Here is a 15,336-nt window from a genome sequence, read left to right as displayed (position 1 = left end):
AACCACTAAATGGCACCCTATACAAATATTTACTCGGATTAGTCAATAGAGTAGACAGGGATATTGATGTGTCAAGAGCCACAGGCCAGATTGCAGTCGTTAATAAATTATTTATTTCTCTGCGGCCCGGTAGCAAATGCGCCACGGACCGGTCCCGGTCCACGGCCCGGTGGTTGAGGACCACTGCTATACAGAGTTTGTAACTTTTTTACTCGTGACTGCCACCTCTGGCCTAAAGCGTAACTGCAGCTTCTGAATAGCGTTCATGCTTATACGAGCAAGGACATAAAGCAATGAGCGTTTGGCCATTCAAATCCGCACCAGAAACATAAAAACAGTTAGTAGTTGGGGTTAGAAAGGTGTGTACTCATCAGGCCATTGGTGGAGCATCCATGTAGACATGTGCCGATTACCGGTTTCAAGGTATACTGTGTTATGAAAACGTCACGGTTTCAAAACTGCAAAAATTTTCCGTCATACCGTCTCTAGGGTATTAGCTGTTTTTTTATGTAGCAAAAATGCAGGGAGAAATCCCTCGCTTGCAGCTCCAAGGCTCAACCTTCCCCCACCGGTTGTTGCCCAGTGTCAGTGAGTCAGCTGTGCTATACGATGGCTGGAGGAGGTGAAACTCCTGAATTTTTTTTCCCCCCATCGAAGAAAACGAAATTGCTGTTATGGGAATACATTGGCTACAGAAAAGTTACAGATGGCCACACGGGTTAGAGGAAGAGGGCCAACTGACATGTAAATCATGTTTGCTAAGGGTGGCTGCTGAGAAGGCAACATCTCCAATATGATTTCGCATTTGTACAAAATTAAATTGAAATTGAACATTTCCTACCAGCTACGAGAGTTAACTCCAGCGTGCGTCTAGCTATGGTAAAATATGTCGTGTTTTTTTTTTTTGTTTCTCTGAAAACTGTTTTAACAAAGAGAGTGTATAATGTAAACATGACAGGGAGTCATACACACGTGCTTTTTATGGAAAATAATTCTATTATTTTTGTTCTGACGGTAATAATGTGGGCCTGTGGCTGTGGGGTTTAGGCTCACTTAAAGGACTGCATTTATTTTAATTTCATTTTGAATATTTCAGTTGTTTTTTTGTAATAAAAAAAAAATAACAAACTTATGTTCCAATTTGCTAATATGATTTGAAAAAAAAAATCCTGCTCAATGGAAAAAAGTTGTTTTTTAAAACCCAGGTATCTCAAAGTAACACATTTTAGAGCTATAATTGCAATACCGCGATACCATGAAACCGTGATATTTTGGCGCAAGATTATCATACCGTCAGAAGACGCATGGAGTAGAAAAGTGTTTTAAGTTAACTCTAAATATCCCGTATAGTACCGGAAAGTACAGGTGGATGTTAAGATGTCAGTACTCAGAAATGCAGTTTATTTTAATGAAAAGTACACCATTTTCATGAAGTTTGTTGTGTGTCAATATTTTTTTAAAATTTTACAGACTCTCATCATGATTGTAGGGCTGCAGCTATTGATTATTTTAGTAGTCGATTAATCGATGAATTAGTTAGCTCGAATAATCTAGTAATTGGATTAGGAACATAAAAAAATTAAAATACCCTAGCTGAGCCTCAAACGGTAGGAGAAAAAGATCAATTGGCTAACTTACATAGGAAAAGTCCGCTAACTTAAATGCTATAAAATGCTAAAATTATTTTCTATTTATTCATTTTTTCACAATGCTCTTAACAAATGGTTCAGACACATATTTCCACAAAAAACGGCTAAATATATCTAGAAACTAAAATACAAATACAGTAAAAAAAAAACATTAGCTCAAATAAAAACCCAGCTTATATTGGTCTTAACATGGAGCAGCTGGATTCAGCCTTGTAACATGAGGCTGACTAGGGGGCAGTGAATCCACCCAAATCAATAAAAGTAAATGCAAACACTTTCAGAACAAACCATTACAACAGCACTTCAATTAAACGAATACTCGAAGCAGCAAAATTTAATTTGAATCTTTTTTTCTAATCGAATACTCGAGTTAAGTGATTAATCGTTGCAGCACTACATGACTGTATGATGTAATGGCATTAAGTATTGGTAATTGGCAAGTACTCAAGTAATTGTACTCATACAAGTTTGAAAAAAAAAAAAAAATCATGTTGGTGCATGCCGATTACCATGCCAAAAAATTTACAGATGACGCCATTTTAATATAAAATTTATGAATTTCAGTCAACCAGAAATTAATTCATTTAGTATTCCAAATGTTAGCGTTTGCTTTAATTTTGAACTTAATTAGAGTGGAAAATCAGCACAGGTTTAGTCAGCACTAGGGGTGTAACGGTACACAAAAATCTCGGTTCAGTAAGTACCTCGGTTTTGAGGTCACTTTTCGGTACAGTAAAAAAACAAAATGCAAAATATAAATATGCTAGTTGTTTATTACACACTTTTGTGCTTTCAACAATAGGAACATTAGCCTATACAAAGCTAGAATTCTGCTCAAAAAGTAGCGGGTATTTAAAGATAATCCAACAACAATTTGCCTTTCAGACCCCGCGTATTGGTCAGCTTTCTTTCTGAAAGAAAGAAGAAAAAAGAAGTCCTGTGCTAAAGAGAAAAGCAATCTCAATGACAAAGATTTTAACATGTATTTTACAAATGAAATGCCTCAATGAAACATTTTTTTTTCTTATGAACGGTTTTCAAAAGCTTTATTGGTGGATTTTCTCATAATTGTGTAAGCAGGATGTATTATTCTTATTATTTAATTACAGGTGTTTTAGCTCATTTCAATTTATTTTATTTAAATGGGCTATTATTTATTTTATTATGTGCTTATATCTTACAAATGTGATGTAGTATTCATTTATATTGTATATTTTATGTTGTATAACTTCAGTTCCTATGTGAATATTAGCTCCTACTTGTTTTGTTGTGGTAGGAGGGCTTTGTATTGAACACGGGGCCGTGTTGGTTATTATTATAGCAGAGAAGACAGCCGTAAATCAAAAAAGACAAGTCAACTGTAACTATGCCCCGATCTACCACCCAAGAGATCTGATGGACTAAAAAGTAGGTTACGATTGCACATTAGTTTGAAAATCGACCGGATCCATTGTATTATTACACAAGTGACTTCCGGCCCGATCCTAGCTAATAGTATTGCTTTTGGGACGCATCTAACACGCGGCCGCACCGCAACTGGTGTGCATTGGCTGATTGACTCTAACGCCCGCGTTTTACTGCGTTCTCGCGGCGGCCACGTTGTCGCGCCGTTGACGTTTCTGGGCTGTCCTACCGTGTTGGTCCTCATTATAGTAGAGAAGACGGCGTAAATATAATCTACACAAAGAAACTGTAACCCGATCGACTCACAGCCTCGAAAAGTAAGGGTTATATTACGTCAGAAACTCGTTTGGTACGTGTCCGAACCGACTACCACGTACCGAAACGGTTCAATACTATTACATGTACCGTTACACCCTTAGTCAGCAGCATAAAAACAATCTGCTCTTTCGAATAATCTTTAGACAAGATAAATACCTCGGGGAATTCTCCTGGAAAATATGCTATGACCTTAGTAGGGTCTGTTAAAAAGTCTAATTTCTCCTTTAGGGGAGCAATATAAAAAAACGGATCAAAGCAAAGAGAACAGTCCCCTGATAAGGGTGGCATCACAAGATCCAACCCCCACCAAAGCACAAAGAACACAAAAATGTTTTGACTTTACCAAGTTGAACAGGGCTTTCTGATACTATTGCCTTCATATTGAAATACATCCAAAATACAACTGTAAAGGCAAAATGCATCTGAGCCTGTTTCCCTTCTCTGTTGGACTAACATGGACATGATCTTTGATGACGAATAGATTTGCAACTTACTGTAACTGGTTAATAATGCACATGGATAAAAAGAGAAGCCAGCCATGAGGGGTCACGCAACATTCAGAGGCAGCGAAGGGGTGTTCGGTCTCACTCAAGTGAGGCTCGTCTTTTTCCTAACAACAGTGACTGGACAGAGCCAGTTTATCCTGGGCTGCATTTATTACATCATCTAGGTAGAGCTGTTTTACTCTAAAATGCTTTTGGGGCACTTGGAAGAAAGATTGAGTGAGGAACTTAATCTTTAACAGTGAAAGGAAATTACAGTGAGGAAACTGCATCAAGTCTCTTAGGCAGTGAATATGGCGAACCGAGGGAAAAGATCGTTAAAGATGAGTCATAGTGCTGTTCTAAAACAGTCGGGTTATTGTTTTCATTTTATAGAGATGGATAAAGAGCGTGCGGAAAGATTATTCAAATAGGATTCATACAGAGCACTTTTGGAAAACACAAAGCTGTGATTCAGTTATTAATATGCAAATTAAAGGAACATTTCCCACAATATAATTTCCATACGACGAGGGATAATATAAATATGAAGCGATGAGGACAATTTCAACTTGAGGGTTTTTCAGGAGCGAAGGCAAGCTAGTGTTGCAACCATAAAAAGCTGCCAAATACTTTCCACTTATCCCTGCCTCTCGTTAATTCATGTGAATTGATGCCATTTTAAACAACTGCAAAGTCACAGACTGACCTTGGCCATTAAAACTGGCAGGTATTGTGGAGCAATCTCATCAAGTGACAGAAGTTGGATAACTTTCTCTTCGGGCGAGCTGCCAACCTCCCCAATATGGATGGAATATTAATAATAGATAACACTTAAAATGGATACCACTTTTTTTGAATAAGATAAAGAAGATGGTTAAAACTTGCTGTTCTCTTTGGTGTTAAAACGCTGAATAGTTTACATCAAGTGATGTCATGCAGAGTCGTCCATCTGGTGGCTTTATAGCTCCTTCCACGGCATCCCAAATTTGTGGGCTCGCACACACACACACACAAAAAAAAAAACGTAAATGGGGTTACGGGCAGGTGAGTAAATAGAAAACTAAAGCTAATAAACTGACAAAACAGTTTTCAGATGCTAGTCAAGTCAGCTATATTGTGGTCATGTCTGCTTGGTCCTCACTGATCCACTCCGGATGCAAATACTAATGGGATGCTCTCCGGCTGGGAGGATAGACACAACGCAGTATACCTCAAATAAAAACTGCCTTCTGTTGCAGTCTACCATTGCTCAAGTGGTCGCGCAGTCAGTCAAAAAAAGCTTATTGCCTTACCAGAGAAACGGTGGTGTAATGACCATGTCTTGACAGTTCTTGGCGCAGGGAACAATCGAGCTGCTCTCCCCTGCCTGGTAAGCGACGGCCGACTTATCAAACGGAAGCCGTTGCAACGAAAGTCCACTTCCAATACGTCAATTTATCGCAGTAGACATGTTTTGTGCGTAGGCCACAATACAGTGGGAAGTCGGGGAAAAGTGCTGTGTTTGCCTGTTTCCTTGCATGCGAGTTGTGATGCTCGGCTCGGCTCAGCCGCACTCTGCTAGCTCCTCCCTGCAGCAGGATCGACGTTGGGCGGCAAGAAAGCAACGGAATGGATCTTGGCGGAAAACACCTGGACCAAAACAGCAATATGGAATTGGAAAAACTTCAAGGGAAACGTTGCAGCTTTATAATGTCCATCCCAGAGTAAAGAATGGTATTTAATAAATTGATGGGGGGGGGGGTCAACAACAGAGAATTTGATTTTCCTTGTATGGAATAGCATATAGGGCGGAAAACACAGACAAGACTAAAAAAGCAGTTTCTGCTCTTGCAACCCTCTATAAAATAAACAGCTGTATTTTAAGCCAAAACAACTGTTGTGTTTAATAGAACAATAGGTCTATATCAGGGGTCCCCAAACTTTTTCCTGTGAGGGCCACAGAACTTTTCCCTTCTCTGATGAGGGGCCGGGGTCAGTTTGTAACAGAAAAAGTGTGACGATTGCAGGAGTGCCTAAATGTAAAAAAAATATTGTTTTTCAGAAAGCCACAATCAAATAACCCTTTCTGGATTCTTCACGGAACAAAAGTAAATAAAATAAAAATAATAATATAATATAATATGATATGATAATAATAAATAAAAATAACACTATTAATTAAATAGATAATAACCAAATAACCCTCTCTGAGTTCTTCACAGAAAAAAGGCCAGGAAATAAATAACACTATTCAGAAAAAAAAAACAAAATTCAAAATGCTCTCTGGTATTGTTCAGGGGGCCGGACCAAATGTGGAGGCGGGCCGTATCCGGCACATGGGTCGTAGTTTGGGGACCCCTGGTCTATATGCTGCCATAGCAGATTCATGGCCCATTAAGCCCCCGAACTATTTTTATTTTGTCCCTTTTACCCTGGAAACCCCGGTTTACAGACGTCGCGCTTTTGTTTCAACCCAGCCATAAAAAGAATGTAAGTAATTATATTTATTATTCAAAATGTCTGTCATTTATAGCTTAGAATCATTAATCGATGTCCAATATTTCGTTTAAAAAAAAAACGACTTTATTCACTTGCATGTTTAAAACTTTTAAACAGATTACGTCACAATGAAAAAAAATGCTGTCTGTAAAAAAGTCACGGATATCTACAGTACCTCATAACTATCACTTAATTGTATTTTCTTGTTAGTGTCACATTTTCCCCGATATGTTAGATGATAAATAATCGATCCAAAGAAAGAAAAATTGAATTAAAAAAAAACATTTAAAAGGGTAAATAATAACAGAAAATCTCGACCGCTCCGTGATGTCTGTGATTTCTGCATCGCGACCCTTGTTATATTACCATGGTTCACCCGTGAAATCCCCCCAAAAATGCAGATCTGGCCATTCACAGCTGTGTCTTGACACTCGGTGATACAGGCTACATGGAGTTTGTGGATCAAAAAGAGATAAGTACGCAATAATATCTTGCTAAAATCGTGGCGTCTTTAATTATGCTCTTGCGTGCTATCACCTCCAGTTAGGGTTTTGCTGTTTAAAAAAATGTGTTTTTTTTTTCAAAATGCCCTCCTGTTCAAAAATTTTCTTCCCCCAGAAAAGTGAGATTTTAAGCTTTCCAGAGATGTATCACACAGGCATATAGGACAATTTTAAAATTTGGTCAAATCGGGGGTCTCAGAGCGGAACTTGAAGTCACCTGAGTGTTTTCCGCCATAGACAAGTTTCCGAAATACTTCCGCTTTACTTCCACATGCCTGCTCACAACTTCCATTTTAGAATTCCTCCATCCAAAGCAGCAGTGGAGCTGGAGAAACATTACTCATCAAAATCCCTTAAAAAAGACAATTTCGAAATATCGCATCCATCTGCCATCATCACGACATGGGAGGACATGTTCATGACGGCAAACTCGTGCCACCACAAAGACCGGGTGTTTTTGTAGCCATGTTACTGCTGTGTTATGAAAAGTATGTTCTTCCTATCCCTGCATTTTCATGTGTCCGGTGCTAATCTTGCGCATGAAATGACTTGTTGCCTTTGATATTGTTATTACGATGATGATTGTAATTATGATGAACTTTAATATTATTTACTACAACTACTGTGGCTGCAAAACACGTTATCTGCTGCTAGCCTATTGCAAATCAGTACGTGTAGAAGACACAATTATGTCATATGTCATAAATGCAAGTGTTACAAGTTTTTTTTGTTTGGTTGTTTGCTTGTTTGTTTAAAGGTGGAAAATGATGTGCCTCACAGCAACACTTACTGTACGTTGATGGACATATATGGAGACTACGTCGTTCTACCCAGGGGCGGCCGAGAAGCTGAGGCTGGAGGTGGTGGCTCGCTTCGCAGCGGGCTGTTAGTTTGATCCCAAGATCCAACTACGAGCTTTTTAACAGCAGCAACTTTAAGATTCGCTATTGGAGCTGGAATGACCGAGGACAGCAGAAGAAAGCACGTCTGGAGGCCGTAATGTCGGGTGAAAGTTCTGCGAGGCTCCGGACCTCTGCTGTCTGATGTCACATTCTTGTATGCTATTATTCTAATAAATTTATAAATCTTAATTTATTGACCTGTTTTGTACATGCACCAATTGTTATGAATAAATCAAGAAATGGAATCATGTTGTCCAAATGTTTTATTGCAATCAATATCTGCAATCAAAAAGAACCATATACTGTTTTTGTTTATATGTACATACCTTGTAGTATTTCCTTGTAACAACAAAATCCGTGTCAGCCCGTTTGCATTCGGCAAATGTAATATAATTTATAATTTCACCTCATTTTGGTCACTCAAGTGGTCGGCTTATCATTCTGTACCTCACGTCAACACAGGCTGAAAGGTTGTTATAATTTTGTACACGAATTATCAACGAAGTGAGAAAAACAATCATACAATCTCATCTACGTCTCATCTACGTCATGCTGAAACCTATTCTGGAGATTCCGTGCGTTCTTCTGGCCTGATTTTGCAGTTTAACTTCGTCAACAGACTGCTTACTTCAACTGGAATTCATGTTGTTCTTTCTAAACTGGAATTTCGGAGCAGACATTTTCCAAGATGGCACCGCCCATATTTCGCTCAGGAAACTTGTCTATATATACGTAAATAAAAGTCAATATTTCTGGAAGTGGCTGCCCGACATGGGTGCAGACATTTTATCAAATAGCTATCAAATGTGAGTATCCCAAATTACCTGACCTTCCTCTTGAAGTCATTAATACCAATTATCTGTTAGAGCCCCACAGCAGGCCTGTATACCTTTTTCCTTTTTTTTCCCCCTCAGTCATCAGCACTCATTCCACACACCTGTTCTGCACACCTGGTCATTACCACAGCCTCCCTACATAAGCACACACAGCCCTCTGCTCCATTGCGAGTTTGTTAGCCTTCACTGCAACTTACGAGCGTTCCTAGATACCTTGCCTTGCCGGATTTTTGATACACCTTTTGACCTCTTGGATTTTTGCCTCTAGCCTGCTCCTCGTCTGTGCCTCTGCCTCTGCCTATTTTCTGTGACCTGAACCCTGCTACAGGACCGGAGATAGCCGCATCCTGCCTGGGGCCTTCGCCTTGCTCGTCCCCCCCCTGCTCGAACAGCCTTCCGTGCCGCTCCAAGAGCCAAGACCTCTTCCTCTCAAAACCATTGTTAATAAATCTGCTCTGAGCACTGCATTATTGGGTCCGTTTGTTCTCTGAGCCTTGTCAGAACAAACTCGCCATAATATGGACCCAGCAGGCTCTTCCCTGTATGAACAGGCCGTCTACAACCAGGGCCAGCGTTTGGACGAGCATGAGCAGCTCCTGTCTCTTCTGACCCAAAGCGTGTCACAGCTTTCCCACATGGCTGCGTCTTTTCACAACCGACCCGCTGCCGAAGGGGAAACGCCAGTGTGGCCTGAGCCAAACATTCCGCCACCCACTAAATACTCAGGTGACCCGACAACATGCAGAATGTTTTTTAACCAGTTAAGGCTTATTTTTGTGTCTCAGCCCCGTCGATTTTCCCAGGAAGCAGCTAAGATTGCCTTTCTGGCCAATCTCCTGGAGGGGGCACCGTTGGGCTACTTCAACGCCCTAATGGAACAGAATTCCCCCCTCCTGGTGTCATATGATCATGTTGTGGCCGAGCTGAAGAAAATCTACGACCATCCTCTCCGCGAACAGGAAGCCGGCGCTCTCCTCCTCCAGATTAGGCAAGGTGGCGAACCCATCAGAGAGTACGTCAGCCGGTTTCGCTCCTTGGCGGTGGAATCCGGCTGGGAAAGCAAGGCCCTGATTTCATCTTTTAAGACCGGGCTTAACCCAGAGATCGGCAGGGAGATAGCACTCAGGTGCCGCTTTTCAAATCTGGACGAGGTCATTGGCACCGCCATAGAAGTGTCGGACCAGTACAACCAGTGGAGGCCCCATTCCATCAGCCTATCCGTTGGGCCCTCAGCTCCCCGAGGTATCGCCGAAGCTGCTTCTCCCACCCAGGGAGAACCGATCCATATTGGCAGAGCCAGGTTGTCTGTAGAGGAACGAAATCGCCGTATTTCAGCAAGGCTCTGTCTTTACTGTGGGGAGCCTCGGCATTTTGTTGTCAATTGCCCCAGCAAGAGGCAAAATTATGCACATAAACATAAAGTGTCTGTCAGTCGAACCATCTCTCTCGGTACAACCTCTCGAGTCCAACCCACCGTTGTCTTAAGTGCACCTGTCTTCTCTCTCCAGCAGAAAGCATTGATCGACTCGGGGTCAGACACCAACCTGATAAACATGGACCTGGCTAAACAACTTCGATTGCAACTCATCGAAATGCCTTCTCCTCTGGAAGCCGTGGCCCTGGACGGAAGCCCACTATGGCGGGTAACACACCGCACACCCGTCCTCCAGATGGAGTTTCCAGGTCGTCATACCGAAAGTATCAGTTTTCATGTTTACCCTTCCCCCAACGAACCACTCGTCCTTGGATTGCCCTGGCTGAAAAGACACTGGTTAGAGGGGGCTGAACAGCCATTTGTGGTGTGGACAGACCACAGGAATCTGGAGCACCTCAAAACGGCCAAAAGACTCAACGCTCGTCAAGCCAGGTGGTCCTTGTTTTTCACACGCTTTAATTTTACCTTGTCATACAGACCCGGGGCTAAGAACACCAAACCAGACGCCCTTTCCCGGGTGTTTCCCTCTGAGGGACACACAGAGGAACCTGAACCCATCCTTCCCAAATCATGCTTGGTGGGGGGTTTCCAGTGGCAGATCGTCAAGAAGGTCCAGGAGGCCACAAAGGGATTGATCAACCCCCCTGGCACCCCCGTAGGGTTGCTGTTTGTACCGCAGGGCCTCCGAGGGGAGGTCATTCATTGGAGCCACACGTCCCGATTTGCAAGCCATCCGGGGACCAAACGCACGCTTGCTATCCTGGCACGGAAATTTTGGTGGCCGCACATGAGGAATGATGTCAGGGATTATGTGGCGGCGTGTGTGGTCTGTTCCACCAACAAGACACCCAGGAGGTCACCTGCGGGCAAATTGCTCCCTTTGACTGTTCCAACGCGACCCTGGTCACACATCTCGTTGGATTTTGTCACTGGACTGCCTCCCTCACAGGGGAAGACCACCATATTGACGGTTGTGGATAGATTTTCAAAGATGGTCCGATTCATCACCTTCCCTAAACTACCAACCGCCAAAGAAACTGCCAGCGCTCTCCTCGACGAAGTGTTCAAGATCCATGGCTTTCCGTCAGACATCGTGTCTGATAGAGGGCCACAATTTGTGGCTCTCTTCTGGAAGGCGTTCTGTGGGCTCATCGGTGCCACCGTCAGCCTATCATCAGGGTACCATCCTCAGAGCAATGGACAAGCGGAGAGGATGAACCAAGAGCTGGAAACAACCCTACGCTGCTTGAGCTCCAAACAACCCACCACATGGGCCAAAAACATCATGTGGGTTGAGGTCGCCCACAACTGTCTGCCTTCCTCTTCCTCGGGATTTTCCCCATTTCATGTTGTATTTGGGTATCCAGCCCCTCTCTTCCCACAGACCGAGACGTCCACGCAAGTTCCCTCCGCCTTGTTATGGATCCGTCGCAAGAAGAGGGTGTGGAACCAAGCCAAGGCCAGTCTTATCAGGAGTGCAACCCGAATGAAGACGTTGGCGGATCGCCACCGGTCACGCAACCCGATGTACAAGGTGGGTCAAAAGGTATGGCTGTCTACCAAATACCTCCCTCTCAGGGTTGGGAACCGTAAACTGGCTCCCCGGTTCGTTGGCCCCTTCCCGGTCTCAAAGATCATCAACCCAGTGGCTGTGCGGCTGCGACTCCCCAGGACCATGAGGGTTCATCCCACGTTCCATGTTGGCCAGCTCAAACCGGTCTTTGTGAGCCCTCTGGTTCCTCCCACGCCGCCTCCTCCGCCACCACGACTGATTGATGGCGGTCCGGCCTACACTGTGAGGAGACTCCTGAAATCCAGACCACGGGGTCGTGGTTTCCAGTACCTCGTGGATTGGGAGGGCTATGGCCCCGAGGAGCGTTCGTGGGTCCCCTCCTCTCACATCCTGGACCCGGACCTCATTCGGGACTTCCACCGACTCCACCCCGACGCGCCTGGTCCGTCCGGAGTCCGTCCCTAGGGGGGGGGGTTCTGTTAGAGCCCCACAGCAGGCCTGTATACCTTTTTCCTTTTTTTTCCCCCTCAGTCATCAGCACTCATTCCACACACCTGTTCTGCACACCTGGTCATTACCACAGCCTCCCTACATAAGCACACACAGCCCTCTGCTCCATTGCGAGTTTGTTAGCCTTCACTGCAACTTACGAGCGTTCCTAGATACCTTGCCTTGCCGGATTTTTGATACACCTTTTGACCTCTTGGATTTTTGCCTCTAGCCTGCTCCTCGTCTGTGCCTCTGCCTCTGCCTATTTTCTGTGACCTGAACCCTGCTACAGGACCGGAGATAGCCGCATCCTGCCTGGGGCCTTCGCCTTGCTTGTCCCCCCCCTGCTCGAACAGCCTTCCGTGCCGCTCCAAGAGCCAAGACCTCTTCCTCTCAAAACCATTGTTAATAAATCTGCTCTGAGCACTGCATTATTGGGTCCGTTTGTTCTCTGAGCCTTGTCATTATCAAAAGCATCTGTGCTCGACTCTATCACTGTGTATTTCAAAATGGCTGCGCCCATAAGCGATATAATTTTTTGTGTTTAAACTAGTACTGCAACGATTAATCGATTAACTCAAGTAATTTTTTTTCGAGTAATTCAATTAGAAAATAGATTCTAATTAAATTTGCTGCTTCGAGTGTTCGTTTGATTAAAGTGGTGTTGTAATGATTAGTTTTGAATTGTTTGCATTTACTTTTATTGATTTGGGTGGATACACTGCCCTCTAGTGGCAACAGTGAATATGACATAACTAATTTCACATAGCTGAATCCAGCTGCTCCCTGTTAAGACCAACATTAGCTACATTTTAGTTTGAGCAATTTTTTAATAATGCATTCCTAATTTAGTTTATAAGTATATTTAGCTGTTTTTTTTGGGAATATGTGTTTTGAACCATTTGTTAAAAGCATTGTTTAAAAAAAGTTAGCATTTTATAGCATTTAAGCTAGCAAACTTTTGCTATGTATGTTAGCCAATTGTTCTTTTGTTGTACTAAGATCCTCATTTTTTATTTTTTGTTATACCGTTCGAAGCTCAGCTCAGGAATTTTATTTTTTATGTTCCTTATCCGATTACTCAATTATTCAAACTAACTAGTTCATCAATTAATCGATTACTAAAATAAATAATCAGCAGCTGCAGTCCTAATTTAAACATGATTTTTTTTTTGCATTATCAAAGGTTTAAGAAATTTTTTATTTGCATCTTTTATTATATAAAAGCCATTTTATACTAGTTGCTGTATTTCCCTGTCAAATAGAACACTTAGAACGGCACAACCAGTTATACCACTTCAGTACGCATAATGTGAGGACACTTAAGTCATTTACTGCTATTGACAAAGATAAATGTCAAATCCATTTGAACTGGATTGGCTGGCATCGAAACTTTCAGTCCCAATGCCAGCGACGGATGTAATTTTTTTTAATTAATTCATTGTTTTTGTAAATTTGACAGTCAAAATGGATTGGACATCTATTACAATCAATGGCAGTCAATTCCTTACAAAATGTTTACCTTTTTCCTTAGTTTTATTGTTGTAGGTACTAGGTAGTAATATCCCAAAGTTTCTGTGCGCACAATGTTGAACGAGTTAAATTTTAGAGCAGATTTGTATAATCTCTCTTCCCTTCAATAGCAGTCAATGAGTAATTTTGGTACTCCTGGTTCTCCATACGTGCCATTAGACCTTTTAGTTAATGCTAAAGTTAATAACAAAGGGTAGCAAAGGCCTTGTTATTTTGTAGTATAGAAGGCCAAGGAGCACATAAAAAAGTACTGACAAAACCAGCATTTGTTTTGGTTCATCCAAATGTCAAATTAAGGTAGCAAATGTAGGAGTGATCTAAAAAAAAACCCTTCCTAGACACATATAACATTAGAACGCCATGTCAAAACGAAAAGAAAAAGTACAAGGCCAATCGGTTTCCTGACTATGCGTGAATGCATAAGTGACCTTGAGTGATTGTGTGGTGGAGGTTTAAAGCCCAGTTTAATATCCAGACACTACACTGTAGGGGTCCATCATTTGATTTACTTGTAACTTGAGCTTCTAAAGATGAGGTTTCAAAATAAAAATCAGTCCCTGTCAAAAAGGTCCATGTGTCAGATTTCTCAAGTGGTTTTACAACAAATTTTACTCAAGCACCTGCCATGATTGAACCTGATTGATTTGCTATGAGCTGTATTAGGTTCAAACAGAGATGAGTCAAAATCACGACAAGATGGAATGTGTGAATTTCAACCAAGGTGCTCAATATCAATGAAAATGGTATTGTTGTAAAACACTACACTAACCAATGGCGTACCGCAAACAACACGTCAGCTTTGCTCATTAATATTCATGCCGTTAGCAATTGTTGCTAGGCGGGTCAATCTCCCGTTTGTCCCTCATAGTAAATGCATGGAAATAGTGTACGAACGAGATGTTCACAGAGCTAAACCTACCAATTCTGAAAATGATGTCCCTGGTGCCAAATTCACTGGTAAAGATGTGGAAGAACATACAAATATTGAGTTAAAGAGATGGCTTGAGTGTTGAGGGCTGAAAAAGACGGGAAAAAGCGCCGATCTGATCCAGCAGTAGCTCTTTTATCTTACGTTTCCCGACACCAAAAATTCTGAGGAAAAAATGTGAAGAATAGATCAACTTGTGTGGACGTCCAAAGATCAGTTTAACGCTAGCAAGGTGAAGCCATTCACATTTCATATGCAGTAACCATTTATTTGGGGGCCATGGTCCTACAGAGGACGAAGAGGTAAGCCATTTTGATATTTTTACTTATTTTTTAACGTGGCGTTACAGAAAATGTAACAACAGTGGAATTCAGATACCATTTTAATTTTTTTCCTGGTCATTCATTGTCAGACAGAAGCAGCACGGCAAAACGCCATGCTAAAAAATAAGTCAAAATATCAAAATGGCTTACCTCTTCATCCTCTGTAGGACCATGGCCCCCAACAAAATGTTGCATATGAAATGTGAATGGCTTCACCTTGCTGGTGTTAAAGTGGTCTTTTGGACGTCCGCGAAAGTTGATCCATTCTTCACATTTTTTTCCTCAGTTTTTTGTTTCGGGAAACATATGAAGAAAACATCCTTCATATGTCGTAATGTCTGGAGTCGTTTCTACAAGTTCCATAGCAGCGGTGTTTACTCGGCATTTTCTTTTTGTGAAAGATTACAGGAGAAAATAAGCAGAAATAACATGGACTGTATGCGAGGGTGTGTCACAGTCTAAAAATAGCATTCGTGCGGTACGCTATTAACCTCATCTGATAGATAGACGAGCAAAGCGTTATTATAATTATTTGAAAGT

At 42.0% G+C, this 15,336-nt stretch overlaps 1 protein-coding gene across 4 annotated transcripts in view; it reads right to left on the bottom strand.

Moving 5' to 3' along the window:
- Nucleotides 1–5,418, bottom strand: part of osbpl6 (oxysterol binding protein-like 6) — a 68,263-nt gene extending 62,845 nt beyond the window's left edge. Inside the window, exon 1 of one of the 4 annotated variants that reach the window (XM_057853276.1) lies at nt 5,149–5,418. Coding sequence is in view for 3 of the 4 variants with exons in the window: in XM_057853273.1 (XP_057709256.1) it covers nt 3,528–3,659 (132 nt within the window). In the remaining variant the exon portion in view is untranslated. Of the gene's footprint in view, nt 1–3,527; nt 4,063–4,562; nt 4,714–4,776; nt 4,830–5,148 lie in introns of those variants that run through there. The other 3 variants (XM_057853274.1, XM_057853275.1, XM_057853273.1) reach the window with 3 other exon arrangements.
- Nucleotides 5,419–15,336: the final 9,918 nt, after the last annotated feature.

The sequence above is a fragment of the Corythoichthys intestinalis genome, chromosome 12 (assembly GCF_030265065.1).
Source record: "Corythoichthys intestinalis isolate RoL2023-P3 chromosome 12, ASM3026506v1, whole genome shotgun sequence".
In the NCBI taxonomy this organism is placed as follows: Eukaryota; Metazoa; Chordata; class Actinopteri; order Syngnathiformes; family Syngnathidae; genus Corythoichthys; species Corythoichthys intestinalis.
The sequence above is the reverse complement of the archived record's forward strand: the minus strand, read 5'-3'. Positions and strand labels throughout refer to the sequence as shown.